This window comes from Somniosus microcephalus, chromosome 11 (genome assembly GCF_052327205.1).
Source record: "Somniosus microcephalus isolate GS21.2 chromosome 11, FLI_Smic_1.0, whole genome shotgun sequence".
NCBI lineage: Eukaryota > Metazoa > Chordata > Chondrichthyes > Squaliformes > Somniosidae > Somniosus > Somniosus microcephalus.
The window spans coordinates 158,593,118-158,614,517 of NC_140997.1; the positions used below are offsets into that span (position 1 = coordinate 158,593,118).

General features: G+C 45.9%; 1 protein-coding gene across 1 annotated transcript in view; it reads right to left on the bottom strand.

Annotated features, from left to right (window-relative positions):
- The window catches only part of LOC147110961 (protein bassoon-like), a gene marked incomplete at its 5' end in the record, with an annotated part of 318,704 nt that extends 298,751 nt beyond the window's left edge, over positions 1-19,953 (bottom strand). Inside the window, one exon of the mRNA XM_085999989.1 lies at positions 12,613-19,953. Within this exon, the coding sequence (XP_085856115.1) occupies positions 12,613-19,953 (7,341 nt within the window). The remainder of the gene's footprint in view (positions 1-12,612) is intronic.
- Positions 19,954-21,400: the final 1,447 nt, after the last annotated feature.

Sequence of the window (21,400 nt, forward strand, 5' to 3'; positions counted from 1 at the left end):
TGCACGACCCATTGTGCAGCGCTGCTCACCTGCCGCCCCGCCTGCTGCGCTCTAAGAAGGAAGGGGAGTGCTTGATTTAGCGCTCCACTTCCTCCCTGGAGCGCAAACCCCGAATTTTTAAAAATTTGAAAAACATTAGCGCCTGGCAATCCCAAATTTCTCACCCCAATATATTTGGATTTCCAAAAAGCCTTCAATAAAGGTAAAGCATATTCGCCTCATGACTAAGGTGGAGTCAGGGAACAAGTAGCAGAATGGAGAGTAAGCTGGCTACAAAACAGAAAATAGAGAGTAGGGGTCAAAGGTAGTTACTCGGATTGCCAAGTGGTGGGAAGTTATGTTCCACAAAGATCAGTGCTGGGACCACCGTTGTTCTCCATTTACATAAACGATTTGGACTCAGGAATCGGAAGTACAATTTCAAAATTTGTGGATTACATCAAATTGGGGGGTGTAATACAGGAGGGCTGCAACAAAATACAGGAAGACATTAATAAACTTGCAGAATGGGTGTATACTTGGCAAATGATCTTCAATATAGATAATTGCGAGCTAATAAATTTTGGTAGGAGGCATAAGGAGGCTACATACTCCTTAGAAGATAAGTGTCTAAATAGGGCAGAGGAACAGAGGGATCTAGGAGTACAGATACACAGATCACTAAAAGTAGTGATGCAGGTTAATAAGGCCATAAAAAAAGCAAACAAAGCACTGGGGTACATTTCTAGAAGGATACAATTGAAAAGCAGAGAAGTTATGTTAAACATGTATAGAACGTTGGTTAGACCACACTTGGAGCACTGTGTACAATTCTGGTCTCCATATTATAAAAAGGATATAGAGGCACTGGAGAAGGTGCAAAAAGGATTTACTAGAATGATACCAGAACTGAGAGGTTAAACCTATTAGCAAAGATTGAACAGGCTGGGGCTCTCTTCTCCAGAAAAGGGAAGACTGAGGGTGACCTGATAGAGGTCTTCAAGATTATGGAAGGGTTTGATAGGGTAAATGTAGAGAAGATGTTTCCACTTGCGGGCGAGACCAGAACTAGGGGCGGGAGTAACTATGACTCTGGTTTAGTTGCTATGTAGCTAAGGACGTTTTATCTTATTCTGTCGTCCTTAGTGAGTCGTGCCTCCTCGTGGCCCTGCTGGAAACAACAAGTGATTGTCGGCGAAGTCGACTTGTGAAAATACTTGAGACGGTTACCGATCTGCGTAGATTGGCGCCTGAACAGGCTTGGGCAAACATGCTACAAAAAATCGTTGTGGTCAACCTTCAGGGGTTGAGCCTTGCCAGATGGGATGGGGCTTGGAGAAACAACGTCCCCACGGAGGTGGTGGCAGAACCATACCACGAAAAGTGCATTTACTGCAATAATGCTGAGTCTTTGCCTGGAGACCAGCAACTACATCCTCATCTACTCAAACCGATGATGGGAAGAAGAGACCGATAACATCTTTTTACCTGCCCTATTGGCAGTACATTCCAATCACCAGAGCCAAGGGAATTGCGAGTCCAATAGGAGAAGATAAGGGAATAGCGGAGGTAGAAGAACCCACCAAGACAACAGGGAAGGGACTCCTACCTAGAATACGCACCCAAACATTTTATAGCCAAGGCTTTTGCGCACTCAAGGGGGCAGATGGAGATCCAGAAAGAGATCTAGCTTTGGGTCCTGAGACAGTAATAGCCAACACCTACTATGAAGGTATAAGGATCGAGCCCGTAGATGACCGTAATTGTCAGGCAGAAATAATGATCAACTACCCCATCGATGGCCTTTTTTGCCGCGATTGTAACAAGATATATCAAACCATCAGTCTATTTAGAACCCACCTATGGAAAAAACATCAAATTAAGACCTTTACAACTAAGTGCTCGAAATGTGATAGATCAGGGGAGTATAGATCGATAGCCTGCCATTATGCCAAATGTAAGGGCAAGACAGTGCCAATATTAGAAGGCCAATTCTTGTGCTTGGCCTGTGAGGCCAGGTTTACCACGCAAAGTGGCCTCAGCCAGCATGAAAGTCACCAACATCCGAGTCTCAGGAATGAAGCTAGAATTAAAACGTTCATGTCCCAGAAGAGAGGTGGCAGGCGAGGTTATGTCTGGACAGAAAAGGAGATAGAGCTCCTACTGGAGCTAGAGAAACAGTTCCAGGGCTGCTGGGACATCAACATAAAAATAAGCAGCATTCTGACAACAAAGACCAACAGACAAATCTCAGACAAGCGTCAAATCCGCCAAAGGGCCGCGGCAAAAACAACAACATTGGCCCCAATAAACCCCGATAGTGTGGAGGAGGAGCCTAGGTCTGTAGCCCCTGAGGCAGAAGTAGACCCTGACCCAGAACAACAGAGCAGGCAGAAAAGAGTACTGCGTATACCAGGGAGCATCCAGAGACATAGGGAACGTGAGGCTCAGCTCAGTAAAGCTGAAGAACTACTTCGTCAAGAAAGGCCAGGATAATAAGGCCCTGATTTAAGGTTAATCAAGAGCGTAACTGATTTAGTGCTCGACAAAGGTCAACCCCAGAAGAACATAAGAACAAAATCGCCTAAGGGTAGTAAGGAAATACGGAAAGACAGAACAGCCCAAAACTCGGGTGCCAGGAAAAGATGGGCAGCCAAGGCGGCGGAATTTAGACACATGCAGATCCTATACCACAAGGACAGGAAAAGGCTGGCAAGACAGATAATGGGGGCGCCAGCCATGTCAAGTTGCCCTCTAGGTAAAGAAGAACTAGGAAAGAATTTTGTAGACAAACTTTCCTCATCTAACAACAAAGCAAACATTAATACAATCTCAGCTTATAAAGGCTGAAAAAACTACGGTAAGTTAATGACAGCCATAGAAAAAGAGGAGGTAGAGCAGGCACTAGCGGATATCGAGGAAACAACTGCAGCTGGGCCTGGCGGGATGAGGAAAAATCATATTTCCGAAATAATAGAGGAGGATGAGACAACGCTCCCCCGTCTCTTCACTCTCTGGCTCCGTACTGCAGATATCCCGGAAATACTTAAAAGAAAAGCAGAACAGTGCTTATCCCAAAGACAGAGAAAGTGGACCTATTGACCAATATTGACAACTGGCGGCCGATTACTATCGGGCCACTATTGCTCCGGCTGTTTAATAAAATCATAGCGAAAAGACTTAGCAAAGTTATAGATCTGAATCCCCGTCAGAAGGGATTTATTGCTGCTATGCCTGGGTGTAATGAAATCATAGCCATCCGAAAAAACATCAGGGGGTCCAAAAGAAATAAAAAGGAGCTTGCAGTTGTCTTCATTGATCTAGCAAAAGCTTTTGATTCCGTAGGGCTTAAAATGATTTCCAAGGCCCTTGGAAGGATGAGTGTGCCCAAATCATTTATTCACCTCATCCAGGACCTCTATACTAACACATCTACAGTAATAGAAGGCGATAGGTTTATGACGATTCAATACTCATTCAAAAAGGTGTCAAACAGGGCGACCCACTTTCACCTATCTTACTTAACGTTACAATGGACTCCCTCCTTTGCTCGCTCGACCAAGCCAACATGGGTGTAGCGATGAGGTACAGGAATAAATCTATATCCTGCTCATCACTTGCGTTCACGGACGATATTGCTGTCTTAAGCGACTCATAGGCAGGAATGGCAAAAAATTTAAAGATCATCCAGTCTTTTTGCAAACCGACAGGGTTGAAAATAAACATGAAAAAGACAGCAGGTTTCCATTTAATCAGTAAAGCTAAGACATTTATTTATAACCACTTGGACAACTGGTGGCTGAATGGATTCCTAGTGTGATATATCTCCCCAGGGGAAACCGAGAGCTACCTGGGAGCACTGATTGATCCGTGGTCAGGAACTGCGGAGGATAGATGAGCGGAAAAACTCGAGGTCTGGATAAAGAGTCTTAGGGAAGCCAAATTAAAACCCACACAGAAGTCGGAAATTCTAAAGAAGTACACTTTACCCTCACTGAGGCATCGCAAAACACCTTAATCGAGCTTGATCGTTTGATCAAGAGGGGAGCAAAAGATATTCTTCATCTTCTTGCGGATATTACGGATGGAATCTTGTATTCCGCAAACAGAGATGGTGGCTTGGGTCTACTCAAATTAGAAGTTTTAATTCCATCAGCCGTCATTAGGAAGCTTGAGTCTATGGAGGGTTCTGATTACGCGGTAATTAGAGCCTCCTACGAATTCTGTGGAGAGAACATCACCAAATCTGTATCAAAATTAAGGGAGCTTAAAACTTTTAGAGATTGAGGAATTCCTAAAATCAGGAGAAAACTCGTCCACAATAGGTAGCGACCTCTCCCACGTACCTGAGGTTATGATGCAGCTGTGAGGCACGTGCGCCCAACTCCCAAGTAAAAGAACAAAACCAAGGAATAGGTACAAAGGTTGGAGGGCTTGGGAGTTCGAGAGGTGGGCGAATCCCCTAGCCCAAGGTAGCGGCATCCGATACTACAGGAACGATAGAATATCCAACTGTTGGACTAACTCATTTCACAATATGAAGCAGTCGAGTTTCATAAAAGGAATACTGCTAAGGTGTAATCTCTATCCGACGAGATGCACCCTATCATATGGCAGACAGAACGTTATTAAAATTTGTAGAAGATGCAATAGCGCGAATGAGACCTTAGCACATATATCCGGCAGGTGTCTTACAGTTAAAAATGCAAGAATTAAGAGACATAACAAAATTGTAGATAAGCTTAAAGATCATGGGGGAGAAATTCAGTTGTTAGCGCCACCCGTTAGCACCTTAAGAGGGCAATAAGTGGGGCGTGATGCGGCTAGCGCCCGGGCGCGGCGTGACCTGCGCCTCTGGCGAAATTGAGCGGACATTTAGCGGTGGCGCAAAACCGCAATGCCCGCTCAGCTGCGCACGCAAATTCTGACGTCATTTCATGGTGCAATGCCCTTGGGGCGCCCCGAACCGGAACTTCAGTGGCGCCCCACTCCTTTCCGCCTGGCGCTCCCAGCGACTGGTTGACTGGAACGGTTCCCAGTCGCTGGGGGGGGCGCTATTTAAAGGGGGCTCTTCCTGGCTTCTTTGTGGTAGCCATTTTTGGACCACTCCTTCTGTGAGAGAGAGATTTGCAGAGAGACAAAGGGAGAGAGCTTTCTGCATTGAGTCAGCGCTCGCAGAGGTACTTCTGGCTTCGGCCCAGAACTTTGTAGTTGGTTTGATTTTTCACTGGCATAACCTTGAGTGGCCACATACTATGGGGGCTGCAACGGGTGGAAACGTCGGGTTTCTCCATTGCATTGAGAGGGCTCAGAGACGCCGAGAGAGTGCCAATCATGGCCAGACGGAGGAGGGCCAACAGGCGTTGGCACAGGAGGCCTTACCCTCCCAGGGTATTCCGCCAACAGTTCTCATACCTCAACATGTCTCAGGAGCAGTGTTTTCGGAGGCTTCGATTCAGCAGGGAGGTGGTCATTGAGCTCTGCCACCTGCTTCAGACAGATCTGCAGCCTCAACTGAGGAGCAGGATGTCTCTTGTCGGTGGCAGTGAAGGTGACAGTGGCTCTCAACTTCTATGCCACCGGCTCCTTCCAATCCGCTACTGGGGACATTGCCAATGTCTCCCAGTTCGCGGTGCATTGCTGCATCCGCCAAGTCACGAATGCCCTCTTTAAAAGGAGACGTCAGTACATTTCCTTCCCCATGACCCTGGACAAGCAGCAAGAGCGCGCAATTGGATTTGCAAGAATAGCGGGCTTCCCCATGGTCCAGGGCGCCATTGACTGCACGCATGTGGCTTTGCGGGCGCCGCAAGAAAATGCCGAGGATTACCGCAACCAGAAGGGGTTCCATTTGTTGAACGTCCAGTTGGTGTGTGACCACAGACAGCTGATACTAGCTGTCAATGCCCGCTTTCCAGGCAGCAGCCACGACGCCTTCATCCTGCGCCAGACTTCTGTGGCAGACCTTTTTGAAGCCCCGGCTCACTCAGGAGGCTGGCTTCTCGGGGACAAGGGCTATCCTCTGTGCACCTGGCTGATGACCCCGCTCCGTGCGCCCAGCACCACTGCTGAAGAACGATACAATGAGAGCCATCAAGCGACCAGGAACATCATTGAGCACACAATCGGCGTGCTAAAGCAACGGTTCCGCTGTCTGGACCATTCCGGGGGAGCCCTTCAGTACTCACCTGAGCGAGTCTCCCATTTCATTGTAGTGTGCTGCATGCTGCATAACCTGGCAATCCTCAGGACTCAGCCACTGCCACAGCCAGACATTGGAGCACCAGCAGAGGAGGAGGAGGAGGAGCACCAAGACGGGAGGGAGGCACAAAGTGCAAGGGCCACCCATCAGCAGCTTATTGCAAGTCGGTTCTAGGCCCCCTCTGAGGGAATGGCTTGTGCCATTGAAAGAAGATGAATGGAACCGTTCCGCAACCCCTGAGCCGGTCAAGGCAACAAATAGTTCAAAGAGCAAACATGCACAATCTGAATAAAGACACTTCTTTATTTAACAAACTGTGTGCCCTTCCCGCATGACAAAATAATAGAGAGAAACCCCCAAAAAGGCAGTCAGACACATAACTGGCTCTCACAACCTGGAGACAATGAACAAAAAAGAGTAAACAAAAAATGACCACGATCCTCGGCCTTCAGTAAAAAAATTAACAGCATTTTGCCACACCTCCTACTTTTTGCCCTTCAAGGGTGATCTGCTTCACTTGCGAGATTGGCCCCTTCCCACCCTGCAGCTCCTCCGCAATGGGACCCCAGTGGCTGCAGCAAGGCTGGGGGAAGGCTGCCGAGTGTCAGAAACTGAGTCGGCAGATGCCCTTGAGGGACGGCCTGGACCAGCTCTGGGCCTGGAGGGCCCGGCTGCTGACTGCTCCAACTCTGCATGGGCGGCAGCAGTCTGTTCTACAGGTGGTGGCAGCTGCAGTGGAGAAGTGACAGTGTTGGCAGCAGGAATGCTGCCATCCTGACAGAGCACAGGCACTCCCTGGTCGGACGACACACTGGCACTCGCACGGGGCAGCACTGCAGCATGTGGAGCAATCTGCTGAAGCACAGACTGCTGGCCTGCTGTGGCGCGGCGAGGGCCCCGGCGATTCGTGCCCGATCCAGCGAGGGTGGCAGCAGTCAGTGCTCGTGTGGCTTCAATCTGCGTCTGCATCAGACCAGCCACTGACTGCATTGCACCACTAAGCACTTGTGTGGAAGCCGCCTGTGCTGCACCGAAGTCCTGCAGACTCCTTGCCTGTGCTGCACCAAAGTCCTGCAGACTCCTTGCCAGTGCTGCACCGAAGTCCTGCAGACTCCTTGCCTGTGCTGCCCCGAAGTCCTGGACACTCCTTGCCAGTGACTCAATGGATTCGGACATCCTTGCCACTGCAGCCATGAGCTCAGTGTGCCTCTGCTCCGCCTGGGCGCCCATTTCAGCGAGGAGCCGCACCTCTTCTGCGCTCACTGTAGCAGGACTGGAGGCCAGACTCTCCCTCCGGGGAGAAGGCCGCCGAGCTTCCCTACCCCCGCGCGTTGCTGCAGCCTGCTGGGCCCTGGAGCTTCACCCTCCTCAGACCCTTCCCCCCTGCTCCCCTCCAGGGAAGACGTGTCCCCATTATGGCCATGGGCTGCCTCGGCTGAGGGTGGCACTGATGGTCCGGCTTTCTCTTCCTCCTCGCCTTCAGAATCACTCACAGTGGCAGCTTGAGGGCCCGCCTCCTCACCTGGCGAATCAGCATCTGAAAGCAGGGAGGTACAAGAGTTGCTTTAGCGTGAGGACAGGGCGGCAGCGAGGGAGGCATGAGTGCTGCAATGCACTGTATTGGTTCGATAGTGGCAAAGGATGCTGGTGTGAGGCACAAGTGGAAGGAGAGAGGTCAAAAAGGTGATGACCTTACCATTGCTATCCAGAACGGGGTCGGCATCTCCAGTGGCGACGGGGCCAATCATCCGGCCTGCCATAATGCGCTGGACTCACTGCTCCAGATCGCTGAGATCTTGAAGGTGAGGCCGGCCTCCCCCGGTCCGTTGCTGCTGCCTCCTGTTATGGGCCAGCTTGCCCTGCAAGAGAAATGACGGGCACTGAGTACAGTGTGAAGCCCTGACCTTGGCTGCACTGCCTCCCATGGTGGAATAGCCCTTACAGTGTGAAGCCCTGATCTTGGCTGCATTGCCTCCCATGGTGGAATAGCCCTTACAGTGTGAAGCCCTGATCTTGGCTGCACTGTCTCCCATGGTTGAATAGCCCTTACAGTTTGTAAAGTGCTGAATGTGCGTGTGAGTTTCATGAAAGGCCCATAGGTGTTGGATGAGGGCTGGGCATTGGGGCTTTCAGGACCTTTTGGCCATAAAGTGAGGTGCACATGTAGGGCTGAAGAGGATACTGAAAAGGGTACTCACCCTGATGACCCGAGTGAGGTCGTTGAACTTCTTCCTGCATTGCACAAGGGTCCTAGGCACCATGCTGCTGGAGATCACTCTGTGAGCCACCTCCCTCCAAGCTTTACGATAGTCGGTGGGCAGCGGCCTCCTGCCACTGTCCGGAAACAGGATAGAACGCCTGCACTCCACCGCGCCAACCAGAACCTGCAGGGCCCCCTCACTGAACTGCTGCGCTTGCTCCCTGGCCCTTTCCATGGTTCTAGGCATTAGAATGTGGCAGCAGGTCTGTCCAGGCCGAGAATCAGGGCTCCGATTTGCAGGGTGTGGCTGCAATCCAAGATCGACCCTCCCCTTTAAGAGCTGACCGGCGTCAGTGTGTCTGCGTGCAATCGCTAACTGGCCGCACCTGCGCTGCGCCCGCCCTCGGTGGTAGCGTCTCGCTTCTCCGGCTTAGAGCCTTAGGACAGTCATGCAGCGCCTGTTTTAGCGCTCCAAGCACCTCCTGGGGCAAAGCAGGTCAATTTAGCAGTAGGTGGCGATAATTTGCGCCAGGCGCTAAATTTCGCACCTGCTCGAGTTTAATGCCCCAAACGTGGCGATACTGAATTTCTCCCCCCATGTATCCAAATATGGTTGGATTACATTTGTTGAACCTGGGATTATCGACAGTGATGGAAAAATCTGGAAATCAGACTTAATTTTTAAGAAAGAGTCTGAAGTCGGGGTAGTCGATGTCACCATAAGATGGGAGGACAACAACCCGTCTCGAGAATGCCTGGGACGAAAAATGTGCTAAATATAGCCACCTGAATCAGGAAATTTTGGGGTTAACTAATGGAACATTCGTCAAATTCTTTGGTTTCGTCATTGGAGCCAGGGGAAAATGGTTTACTAAAAATAACTCACCGATGAAATTTTTGAACATAGAAAAGTTTACGACATTCGCCAAAGGCACTTCAAGGCTAGCCATATCACTAACCCTGGAAGTACTCCAGATTTTTAATGATGCCTAAGTCGGTACAGGATCGGCATGCGAGATTATTATAATATTACAGGAAACTTTGTGTTATCCGGAGGCTAAATGTCCAGCAAGCTCGAGCCACCGGCAAAAATCAGGAGCCGTTTTGTTAGGTTTTTTTTCTTCTCGTGGCTTTTTTTCAAGAGTCAGGCTCTGCAAAGTCTCTCTGAAGCTGTTGCTAAGCGACAGAGACGCTTCCAAAGGTACGGCTGACTGTTTAGAAGCTGTTGCTAAGCAACAGTGTTTGTTGCCAGATACGGAGCTGAAAAGCTCCGTATGCTTCAACATTAACGCTGGTTTGTCCCGCAGTTTTGAGGGAACGGCAACAGCTCGGTCCCGTCGGTGCCGGATAGCACAAAGTTTCCTGTACTTTAACATGGATACCGACGTCTTTTATTGTCAAGTTTACGTATCTGCTACGAGTAACGAACCCAAGGAGAAAATGCAACTAATCTGTATCCCTTGATTACTCAACAAGCTTTACATTATTGTTTTTGTTTTTATTTCCCCCCCCCTTGCAGGATGCAGGTTGTGCACTACCAAGATCCCATGCCAACATATATCGAGATGCTGTGGCATTTTGCTGGATATGACTTTGTGGGCGGGCCAAATTAAAACTCGAAATATACACTCGCTCAATGGATCATACTGACCCAGAGTGTTTTTAAATAGTCACTCATAAATCCGATAAGGAGCTTAGCAGAAACTTCTTTACCCTGAGAATGGTTGGAATGTGGAATTCACCAGCACAGGAAGTAGCTGAGACAAATAGCATAGATGTGTTCAAGGGGAAGCTAGATAAGCACATGAGGGAGAAAGGAATAGCAGGATATGTTGATGGATTAGATGAAGAGGGGTGGGAGGAGGCTCGTGTGGAGCATAAACACTGGCATGAACCTGTTGGACGAATGGTCTGTTTCTGTGCTGTACATACTTTGTAACACTCCAGGCAATTGATGTGTGGTAGCATTTATACTGAGAGGGTCACAATTGTGATGTAATCACTACAAATTTATCGAGTGATAATCTGGCATTAATTACCAGGAAAGGCAAAATCAGCACCTAGCGTTATTAATATGTTCAACGTATGCTATATGTAGTTCAATGCATTTTCTTCATCTTCATCTAGTCTTCATTTTCTTTTTCCCCTCTTATTTTCCTCTATATTACAGGGTTTTGTATTTTTCTACTCTATTTCTCTTTTCTTACCTCCTTTTGGTCCATGTTGCTTACCTTGATTTCAGTCCCTCGCTTAAGTTCCTTTCTCTGATGTCCATTCTGTGAAATTCTTGATTTGGGAGGGGGCTTATAATTCCAGGAGGGTGTGCAGTAACAAAGCCTTGGTTTAAATCTTAACTGAAATGCCTAATAAGTGACTGTAATTATCCAGGGAATGGTTGTGTGCCACACCGAAACTGATTATGAAGAATACTGCATATAGCATGATAGTTAGGGTTTCAAAGAGCGCAGGCTTTCTCTTTAAGCAAAGAAAGCAAGCAGCATCTATATAAGAACATTTTGCCATGCATTTGAAGAATATAGCTCTCTTACAGCCAGCAGAATTCAAAATGGGTTAATGATTGGAATTTCTCTGTTTATTGTGGTGTACTGGGTCAAAAGTGGTCAGTACCATTAAAATGGACTCAAAGCACATTTGCTACATTAAAGTGAAAAATTAGACAATGTTAGAGTAGCTTAAAACACAAAGCTGTTAGCAGATGGATGGTATTCATCAACATTGCAACATATGGGCTCATAACTTACTATAGATCAGTAACACTTTGAAATGTGATAATTTTGTCAAGAAAATAGCCGTTACCTCTACTGCATAAATTCAATGCACCTGTTCAGTATGAATTGGGGATCGTATGTCACTCCCCGACCTAGAAAGCAAAAAGGCCAATGTTGGCCACGAGGAAATTCATTATAATAGTTGAGATAGACTTACCAGTGATTTTGCCTGCTTCAAACTGAGAAATACCTGGCCTTTACTCAGTATCTTCCTCTGCCAGCATAGCTAATATCAAGAACTTGTTGTATGGACAGGCATAGACACAATCCCATCCCCGTCTACTCTGCAGCACAGTATAGTGGCGCACCCATCTACCACCTCATAAAACTGCCAATGCAGTTTAAAAGACAGAAAAAGACAACAAAAAACAAACTCTTTTATCACCAGGAAACAAAGAAAAATAAATGAATAGATATCAACTCCTGGTGGACTTGTTGCATTTTCAACTCGTACTCTGATCTCAAGAGTCAACTGGGGTCTTTGATAAGTCCATAACCACAATTGAATCTTGAGTTCTAGTTCATTCATTGATAGCAGGGGCCAAACCATTACTCAGTTCTTACAATACTTTTGAAAAGAATAGCCATGAAAAGCAGTGGAATTGCTACCAGTGATTATTCACTTTAGTATTTGACTCCACAACTATTAACAATTCCCATGTGAGATCACTGAGAAATAACCAATCAAGTTAAGTGAATAGCGTTCTGCACTGGTGCTGTAATATGAAACACTGGTCTTTCTTAAATTCAACAATTGTTGAACTTAGCAAGCCATGTTCAACAATGGCATATTCTTGGTGTGTGCAAACTGTGGCCTGCAAGCCATGACTATCTGGCCCTCTAAGCCCTGGCAACCCAGTTTCTATTCAACCTTATATTTCTCACTCTTTGGTTTCTCCTGTTTGAATTTGACAGGCCCAGAGGTTTGGAAAAGGCAGGTCTCAATGTTGTGCCCAATCTGAATACAAGATCTGTTAGTACAGTATCAGCTGCTTGAGATGAATCCAAATTAATGGGAAAAATAATTTAATCTTTATAGCCTGGCAGTTACTGCGGGTGACATTATCCATTATTGAACAGATTCTGTGTTTGTATCAAATTCCTCTCTGCTATTTTAACAGCGACATTAGCCCATTTACTACAGATCAACACTTCCATTAAAATAACAGAAAGGATGTTGATATAAGCATGCAAAGAGTCATATGAAAATATCACTTACTGTAAATTCCAGGCTCTTATGTGCCCCCTGATGCATTCCTTAGTGGCCTACAAAGCCAAAAAGTTTGGGCATTCCAGGTATACTCAATACCCTGATCAGAAAGACACCAGGTCAGATACGATATGCACATTTTTCTGTTGGTTAAATATGCTTAGTAAGGTTGGATTTCTGTACCTCCAAACCCCAGACTTTTTGTACTACCACAATTCTTGCTCTTTCATACCTGACTGCCATGCAGACCCTGTTGATGATGAACAAAAAATCTAGGTTTTCCAGAATCCTCTGAGGTCGGGCTGACAGGTTTAGGGTCAGACATGGAGCGTTGTATCACTTTGATTGGCCGAGGCAGACCTTGCTGCCGTTTAGGTGACTCGGTGGTGAAATGTTTTTGTGGAGTAACGTGGGCTTTGTTTAACTTCTCACATGAAGTGAAAGATGAATCTAAAAGCCGGTGTGGGGAGAGCGGTGAGACAGGAGAGTATAGAACCTGTGGAGACTTAGGAGGCTGGCGAATCATTTGAGGCAAAGGCTCAGGTGGAAGGTGACACTGATATCCTATTTCCAAAGGATCTGGTTTCTTTTTCTCAAACTTTGGGACAATCATAATTCCCTGTTGTCTGGTATTGGTTTGATCCAGTGGGCCAGATGTTACAATCTGTATGTTAGTGGAGTAGGGATTAATGGTGGTTGGAATTGCAAACTGAGGAACAACAATGCCCTGTGACTGTGTTTCTGGTTCTGTCTGGCAAGCAAGACTCTCTCCTTTGTGGGTCTTCTCAGAAGCAGATATGTATCTTACAATTTCCACTCGTGGGTCAGGTGTGATATGGATGGCAGGTGATACTGGCCCGAGCTCACTGGGATCTGTTTGTACAGAGCAATCACTGACTGTTTGTATGGCAATACTGGAGGTTCCCTTTGGCGTTTCCCGTTTGTGTTCTGTGCTTGAATCTGAATGCTTTGAGAATCTGGAGCGGCGCCTACGAGTAGGCTGCTCCAATTCTCCATTGTCTTCATCATCTGTTTGTACACTACAATCCACACTCCGCTTAGTTCTTCTCCGACGAGACATGTAGTAGCATTCTTCACCGTCCTCATCATCAGTCTGTACACTACAGTCTGCTATTTTCTTAACCACATACTGATCACGCAATGATGTATCATTTCCCTCATAAGCATCCCTCAGTCTAGGCATTGAGTTTCGCTTCTTGATGCCCCTATTTTCCCAGTGCTCATCTGTTCGAAGAGACAGTTCAGACGTAGATCGATTAGGTGGTTCTATAAATCCTCTGTGATGTGAGGATAAATACACTTCTTGGCCAGTTGTGGCAACAGGGGCACCTTCTATGTGTGGCTGGTTCACAGGCCAGTACTGCCCATTTTGAGCTATAGTTCTTTGCATCTCAATAGCCATCTCTGGCATAGTATGTTGGTTGATCCTACCTGAAGGATCACAAACTGCAGGGAAACTTACAGTATTTCTGACTTTCTGCTCTTCCAGCTGCTGGTGCAATTGCTGTTGCAGCTGCTGAATCTGTTCCAGTTGCAGCCTTTGCTGTGCCAACTGCTCCCGCTGTAACACAAGCTGGGCCTGCCTCTCCTCCTGCTGCTGATGTAAAACCTGCTGCTTGATGGTCTGCAGCTCCTGAAGCTCACGCTGCACTATGATTTGCTCACTCTCCCGATGGCGCTGTAGCTCCAGGCGCTGGCGCTCTAATTCTTCCTGTAGACGCTGATGCCTCAGCTTTTCCAGCTCCACGCGTTCCCGCTCAATAAGCAGAATATGATCTTGCTGTTGCTTTCGCTTTTGCTCTTCCTCTTTTTCTTCCTGCTTTCTTCTACTGGCACCAGTCCTTGCAGTATCACTCTGTTGGGCCTCCTGTTGCTTTTGTTGCTGCTGTTGCAGCAGTTGCTGCAGTTGCTTTTGTAGCTGCTGCTCTTTCTGCTGTTCAAGTTGCTTTTGCTGTTCAAGTTGCTGTTGCTGTTCAAGTTGCTGCTGCTTTTCTTGTTGCTGCAGCGCTTGCTGTTGCGCTTGCTGCTGTACTTGCTGTTGCTGCTGTACTTGCTGTTGCTGCTGTACTTGCTGCTGCTGCTGTTGTACTTGCTGCTGTTGTACTTGCTGCTGCTGCTGTACTTGCTGCTGCTGCTGCTGTACTTGCTGTTGCTGCTGTACTTGCTGCTGCTGCTGTTGTACTTGCTGCTGTTGTACTTGCTGCTGTTGCTGCTGTACTTGCTGCTTTTGTAGTTGCTGCTGTTGCTCTAGTTGTTGCTGCTGCTGCTGTAGTTGCTGCTGAAGCTGTAATTGTTGCTGGAGTTGTTGCTGTAATTGCTGGTGTTGCTGGAGTTGCTGCTGGAGTTGCTGCTGCTGCTGCATAATTCCAATGTCTGGCTGCTGTTTCAGCTGATTAGCCTCAGGGATGAATTTCTGGGCCACAGGAGCTGAAGCATTTTGTTGAGTAATACCACTTTGCTCTGGCCTCTGTACAGTTTGACTTGATACAAGCTGAGTTGCATTCATACCTACAGTTCTAATGTTACTTATGGGTGCTGCACCAGGCTTTCCTAGATATATAGGAGTTTCCCCTGCAGAAGTTGTTGGAACAGCTGTAAATCTGTTTGGAGGCAGATAACGGTACTGCCCAAGAGCTGTAGCAGGCATCCTTGGTGCAACTAGAGGATGTCTGGTCAACCTGGCCAATGGCACAGCTGTGACATTACCAGGCAAACAGGGTCTGTAAACACCTCTCAACATTGGACGCAAGATAGAAGAGGGCTGTGTTGTAATAGGCAGAGTGGAAGCAATTGGGGTGTTGATTGTAGAGTAAATCATGCCATCAGGTGCTCTCACAGGAGCACTTGGAGGATACATGTGCCTTATAGCTCTCATGCGTACAGCATGTGGCATATTGCCAAAGCCATGTGCTGCAATACGACGTCGAGAGTCAGATAATGTTGGATTATACATCATATCTTGTTTTATTGGAGTCATTCCTTGTTGGTTTGACATTACACTGTTTCTTGCAAGTCCACTACAGTGTGCATTTGGCCCAGTTGGTCCATATTGCAGGGAATCTGAACTATTTGTGTATCGGTTTCCGTAATGATCCATGGAATTTAGAGCTGCACACATCCTGCTGATTTCTCGAGCGGTGGTCGCACTATAGTGGGCTAAACTGGCCTCCTGAAAATTTGACAGATCCTCTCGCATAGAATATGCATAATCAGAGTGAATATTAGACATTGAACTATACCTTCTTATTGGTGTGGGTTGGCTAAGGATATCTGACTGTTGTCTGAGATCGGTGAAGGAGCCATACTGCATTCCAAGTCCCCAATCCCTCCCCTGATTGAAAGATAAACTGTAAGAATGTTTCATTGTACTCAGATCTACAGCTGCATCTCCCCCAGGTGGGTGATAAAGAGGTTCGTTCTTCATTAGATTGTAATTAATACTAGCTTCTAGCAGATTGGAGTCCGACATGGATGAATGCAGTCGCCCAGAAAATACCTGAGGGAATATTTTGTCCTCTTCATACAAATTAGGACCATCCTTGTAAGTAGCCACAGGTTCCTGAGTTCTGTTGTCATAGTACTGGTGAACACTATTCCTGTCGCTGTGCTGTGGTTCAGTCATTGCTTGATCTGGGACTCGGGAACCTGGATTAAATGACCCGGTGCAGCTACCGGCAAAAGGAAATTTATACACAACATCACAACAAACAGCCCTTTCTGGTTTTGCTCCAGTCAAATCCAAAGCATTTGAAGGAGGATCTTGTTTTATCAGCTTTGTGACTGTGCCAGCCACTGTGTTGTCTAGTTGCACCATCATATTATGTGCTTTCACTCCAAGTGTGTTTGCTGGAGGAGCAGATGGCTTTAATTCCAGTGATGCTTCTTTGTGCACCTGTGAGGCGATAAAGCCATTGTCTTGAGGTACTGACCTAGGAATGCCACTAATACTAATGGCATTATTGATGTTGCTCTGATTCACTAAAATGTCTACCTTACGCACTGGAATGATTTGGTTAGCTAAGTTAAATCTAGCAAAATGTGGTTGCATTTGACTGGTTAAATCTGATTTTGTCATGACTGTTGCCATATCAATATTGTTTCCACTTTCTGTTGCAGTAGGGGGTTGGACTATTGATTCAAGCTGTTTAGCTTGCGTGAGACAGATTGCTGTTGCTGTGCCATGACCAAGGTCCATACGATTCTGGAAAGGATCTCCATATATCTTTGGTACTTTGGCCTGGGAAATTAGCATAGATGATGTTATCATTATGCCCATAGTTGTAGTAGTAGTTGTGTTTACGTGTGGATGTTCCTGCACATTAAGATTCATGGTTAATGGTTGCACAGTAGTGGACTGACGACAAGGAATCTGGTCTGATTCAAGTGAATATTTTCTACTTTCCGTAGCTAAAGATGTCAAATCCATTCCATGATCTGTTATGATGACAGGAGGTGATTTAGTAACTGTTCGGAGATCTACTGCAGAGCTACATATCCTTGAAACTTCCATTGAGTTTACATTTGAATTCTGGTATATCAATGATGTTTTGTTTAAAGAGTTATTATCTAAAGGAACTACACCTTGACCAAGCACAGAAGAAGTTGTGACAACTGTTGAAGCTATCTCTCCTCTCTGTGTTAGTTGAATCATAGGTACTCTATCAGTCTGCGATGAAGCCTTGGTGTACATGGACTGTAGTTGCATCTGCTGTTGTGAAGAAGCAGTCACTGGCTGAATCCAACCATGCAGGGTTTGTTGTCGATTCAACCGAGTTGGTGAAGAATTTGGTGATGTAGATGAATTGACAGTCAAAGGCTGGGCTGAGGATGAAACATTTGATGCCAGAGTAATGACCAGGAATGTGGAGTCAGGAGAAGATACTTGCCTGGTGAGGCGGGGTGATCTCATTGAAGTCTGAGTACCTTGAGCCATCACTGTGGAAGTTGATGAGGCCGTGGTCACATTGGAAGGTGAGATAACTTTGGTATTAGAAGTCTGTGTTGAAAATTCTGTAGTGGATTTACTACCAGACATAGGACTTGTTGACATGTTAGTTCTGGATATTGCTCGCTGTGAAGAAGATGGGGAAAGAGGCTCCTCGGGGCTAGAACTTTTGAAAAAGCTCCCAGCTGTTTGTGTGGATGCCCCATCAGGGTTTGATGACCTATATGATTCAATGAATTTCTTACTTCCAGAGATATTATTCTGAGAGCTATATGGTGTTGATATTCCAGGATCTGATGGTCTTGCTTGAGTGTATCCTATACTTCGATCTATATGAGTAGATCCTCCAGAAGTAGAGGACTGACCTACTATTGCAGTGGCCACAGTCACAGCTGATCTTTTGTTGTATGTTGTGTAAGAGGCTGTAGCAATATGTGAAGTGTTATTATTTGTTTCAATAGGTATTGCAGTCTGGCTTTGGTCCTGCATATCTCTAGTGAAATACTGGGTTACCCTAACATCAGGGATGCCTCTATTGGTGTTAGATGAAATAAAAGATATTGGTGCAGACGACTGGGTGGGGCTTGTTCCAGGTGTAAGAAGTGCATCAGTTTGCCTCGCTAATTCAGTATAAGCACTTTGTGCATCGAGGAGCTTCTTTTCCTGAAAAGATCGCTCAAGATTTTGTAATTGGGTGTTTTGTTGCTGCAGGCGGAGGTCAAGTGACGGGGAATGGGACAATTTGGGAGTGTGTGCAACAGTCTTCAACGTGTCCTCATATGCTTCGGATTTCTGCAACTCACTTTGTAAGCTTGTCTGGGATAATGCTATCTCATTGTTTGAGTAACTATAGTCATCTGAAGATTGGTATTTGTAATTAGTCTGCATGTAATCATCTTGCTGATAAGCACTGCTATAAGACATGTTCTGTGTCGGTTGCTGTGTCTTTAGCATTTCAGCTTTCCTCATCATTTCCTCATATGCTTCTTCTGCACTCTTCAATGGTTTTTGATTTACTGAAGAATTGGTTGATTTTTCAGTTGGAGAATACAAGGACATAAATGATGGGAGGTTGTACTCACTACCTGACTTGTACAATCTGCAGGTTGTTATTTCAAAACCTTCCGCTTCAGAATCTATAGTCGGTGAATACTCAGAGCAGGATGATCGATGGAGTTCTTCCATTTCTGCAGCTTGACGCAACTCCTCTGTAGGAGAAGCATCCTCAATGGGAGAAAGGTTGCTTGGTGGTGTTTTGGATCTTTCACGTCTTCTCTGCGCCCTTAGCTCTTCTTTGTCCCTTTTTGCTTTTCTTGCCGTGCTTCGAATACGGTGCTGTTCAACCTCGCGCATCTTTTCCTGTTCTCGAAGAAGCTCTTCTTCTTCACGCAGCTCCTCTTCCTCAGAAGAGTCCTCAATAGTTGGCAACAGAGGACCATGTGAACGATGTCTTGCCTTTCTCTGCTGCTTAACTTCTTCAAGTCTGTGTCTTCGACTTGGACTACTGTCACTGTCTTCTTCCAATGAAGAGACAGAAGTTGGCGAGGTGCCTGATGAAAAACTAGGTGTTGAGGCTGGCAATGTAGATGAGTATTCGCCCTTTGATTTTTCATCTGGTGACCCTGTCAAACTTTCCATCTCAAGTTCAGGTTCTCTGTCAATATTGACATCGGTTTCACTACAAACTTCGACACCTCTGTTGGTATAAGTATTTGTGGTGTTCAAGTCAATAGTTTTGAAGCGTCGTAGCCCAGCTGGCTCTCCCACTGAGTCCTCTTCTACATGATTTATAGATTCTGTGTACGTATCATCATGCTCCTTCTGTCCTTGCCACGATTGGCTTTCTTCTTGTCCATAATTTTCCAATGTAGTATCTTCATAGTTGCTGCTTGTACTGTGATCCAGATGCCGTTTTGAAGGACTTTGTTTGTTGGACTCTGAATTATGTTTCTGACTCTTCTTCATACTAATGCGTTTAGCACGACTGTGCAAGTCCTCATCTTCCACAGAGATGTTATCCTCTTCTGCACTCATTTCCAATAGTTGCCTTCGCATAAATTCTTCATCTGTTAACTCTGCACCTGCATTTGCCTGCTTAGCATGGGGAGGTGATATTGCACTTTCACTACTGTCTTTAATGTAGTCATGCCGCAGTTTCCTGCCAAATTCATCCAGCGACTCTAGGCTTTCTCTTCGCTCCCTTTGGTTTTCCCATTCAAAAGTATCTTCATCCTCCTCTTGTATATCTTCAAGCTCTTCATCTGAACTGTAAGACTCTGGGGTAATCGAAAGCGATCGTGGCCTATGCTGTTGTCTTTGTTCTTCACTTGAATCCTGAACAGTCCTTCCCCTTTTAGCCTGATCTTGAACACTTTGGGATTCCAGTAATGGCCGTACAGTGCTCTCCAACTTGGTAAATTCTGAAGGGCTCATCGGACTGTGTTGCAGTAGGCCAGACTCATTAAGCTTTTGTCCCTCTTGGTGCAGCAAAGTTGTGATCTCACTCTGTGAGCTAGATATGCCATCAGACGAGTAGCCTGTATCACTTAAACTTTGTGGGCTGCGGGACAGTTCTTGAGGATAGCTTTTACTCAATTCCTGAAAACAACAAGAAAGTTATTGTTAACAAACGGTTAAAACAATCAGTAATTACACATGTACTTTCACAACTCACATTCTATCATACCACCAGACAAAGTCTGCAAAGCTTTACAGTGCCAGATTGTTTCTGTGCCTACTGTTTTATAACACAAATTACAAGGGAAATCAGTTAGCAAGCTGTTGGAATTAAAATCGCATAGAAATAAAAAACTCATTAGTTCATGTGAAAAAAGATAGATTTATATAAACAATGGGAAACACAGCATTAATGCTGTGCAAAACATTACTAAACAATAAAATTTGAGTCAAAAATCAACTCTAGCTTTTCAATTACAAGTTAATCATATAGTTAGCACATTAAGTAGCAAAGCATTTTGTTTAGAATATAGGTCAAAGAGCACATTGTTAATGCCTTACTCATAGCGCAAGCATATTGTCTTACTTCAGTCTCAGGAAGCCACACAAATGATGTTCGCTTACTGAAACACTTACAGATCAGTACATGTTTCTATGTTGTAAAAAACCCAGCACTAATACTGTAGTAACATATAAGAACATAAGAAACAGGAGCAGGAATAGGCCACTTGGCCCCTCGAGCGTGCTCCGCCATTCAATATCATGGCTGATCTCGGGCTCAAAGCCATTTCCCTGCCCGCTCCCCATAATCCTTCACTCCCTTATCTTGCAAAAATCTGTCTATCTCTACCTTAAATGTATTTAATGACCCAGCCTCCATGGCTCTCTGGGGCAGAGAATTCCACAGATTTACGACCCTCAGAGAAGAAATTCCTCCTCATCTCAGTTCTAAAAGGGCGACCTTTTATTTTGAAACTATGATCCCGAGTTCTAGATTTCCCCACGAGGGGAAACATCCTCTCTGCATCTACCTTGTCGAGCCCCCTCATTATTTTATATGTTTCAATAAGATCACCTCTCATTCTTCTGAATTCCAATGAGTATAGGCCCAACCTGCTCAACCTTTCTTCATAAGTCAACCCCCTCATCTCAGGAATCAACCGAGTAAATCGTCTCTGAACTGCCTCCAATGCAAGTATATCCTTCCTTAAATAAGGAGACCAAAACTGTACGCAGTACTCAAGGTGTGGTCTCACCAATACCCTGTACAGTTGTAGCAGGACTTCCCTGCTTTTATGCTCCAACCCCCTTGCAATAAAGGCCAACATTCCATTTGCCTTTTTGATTACTTGCTGTACCTGCATGTTAGCTTTTTGTGTTTCATGCACAAGGACCCCCAGGTCCCTCTGAACTGTAGCATTTTGTAATCTCTCTCCATTTAAATAATAATTGGCTTTTTTATTTTTCCTGCCAAAGTGTGTAACCTCGCACTTTCCCACATTATACTCCATCTGCCAAATGTTTGCCCACTCACTTAGCCTTTCTATATCGCTTTGCAGATTCTTTGAGTCCTCTGCACAACTTGCTTTCCCACCCA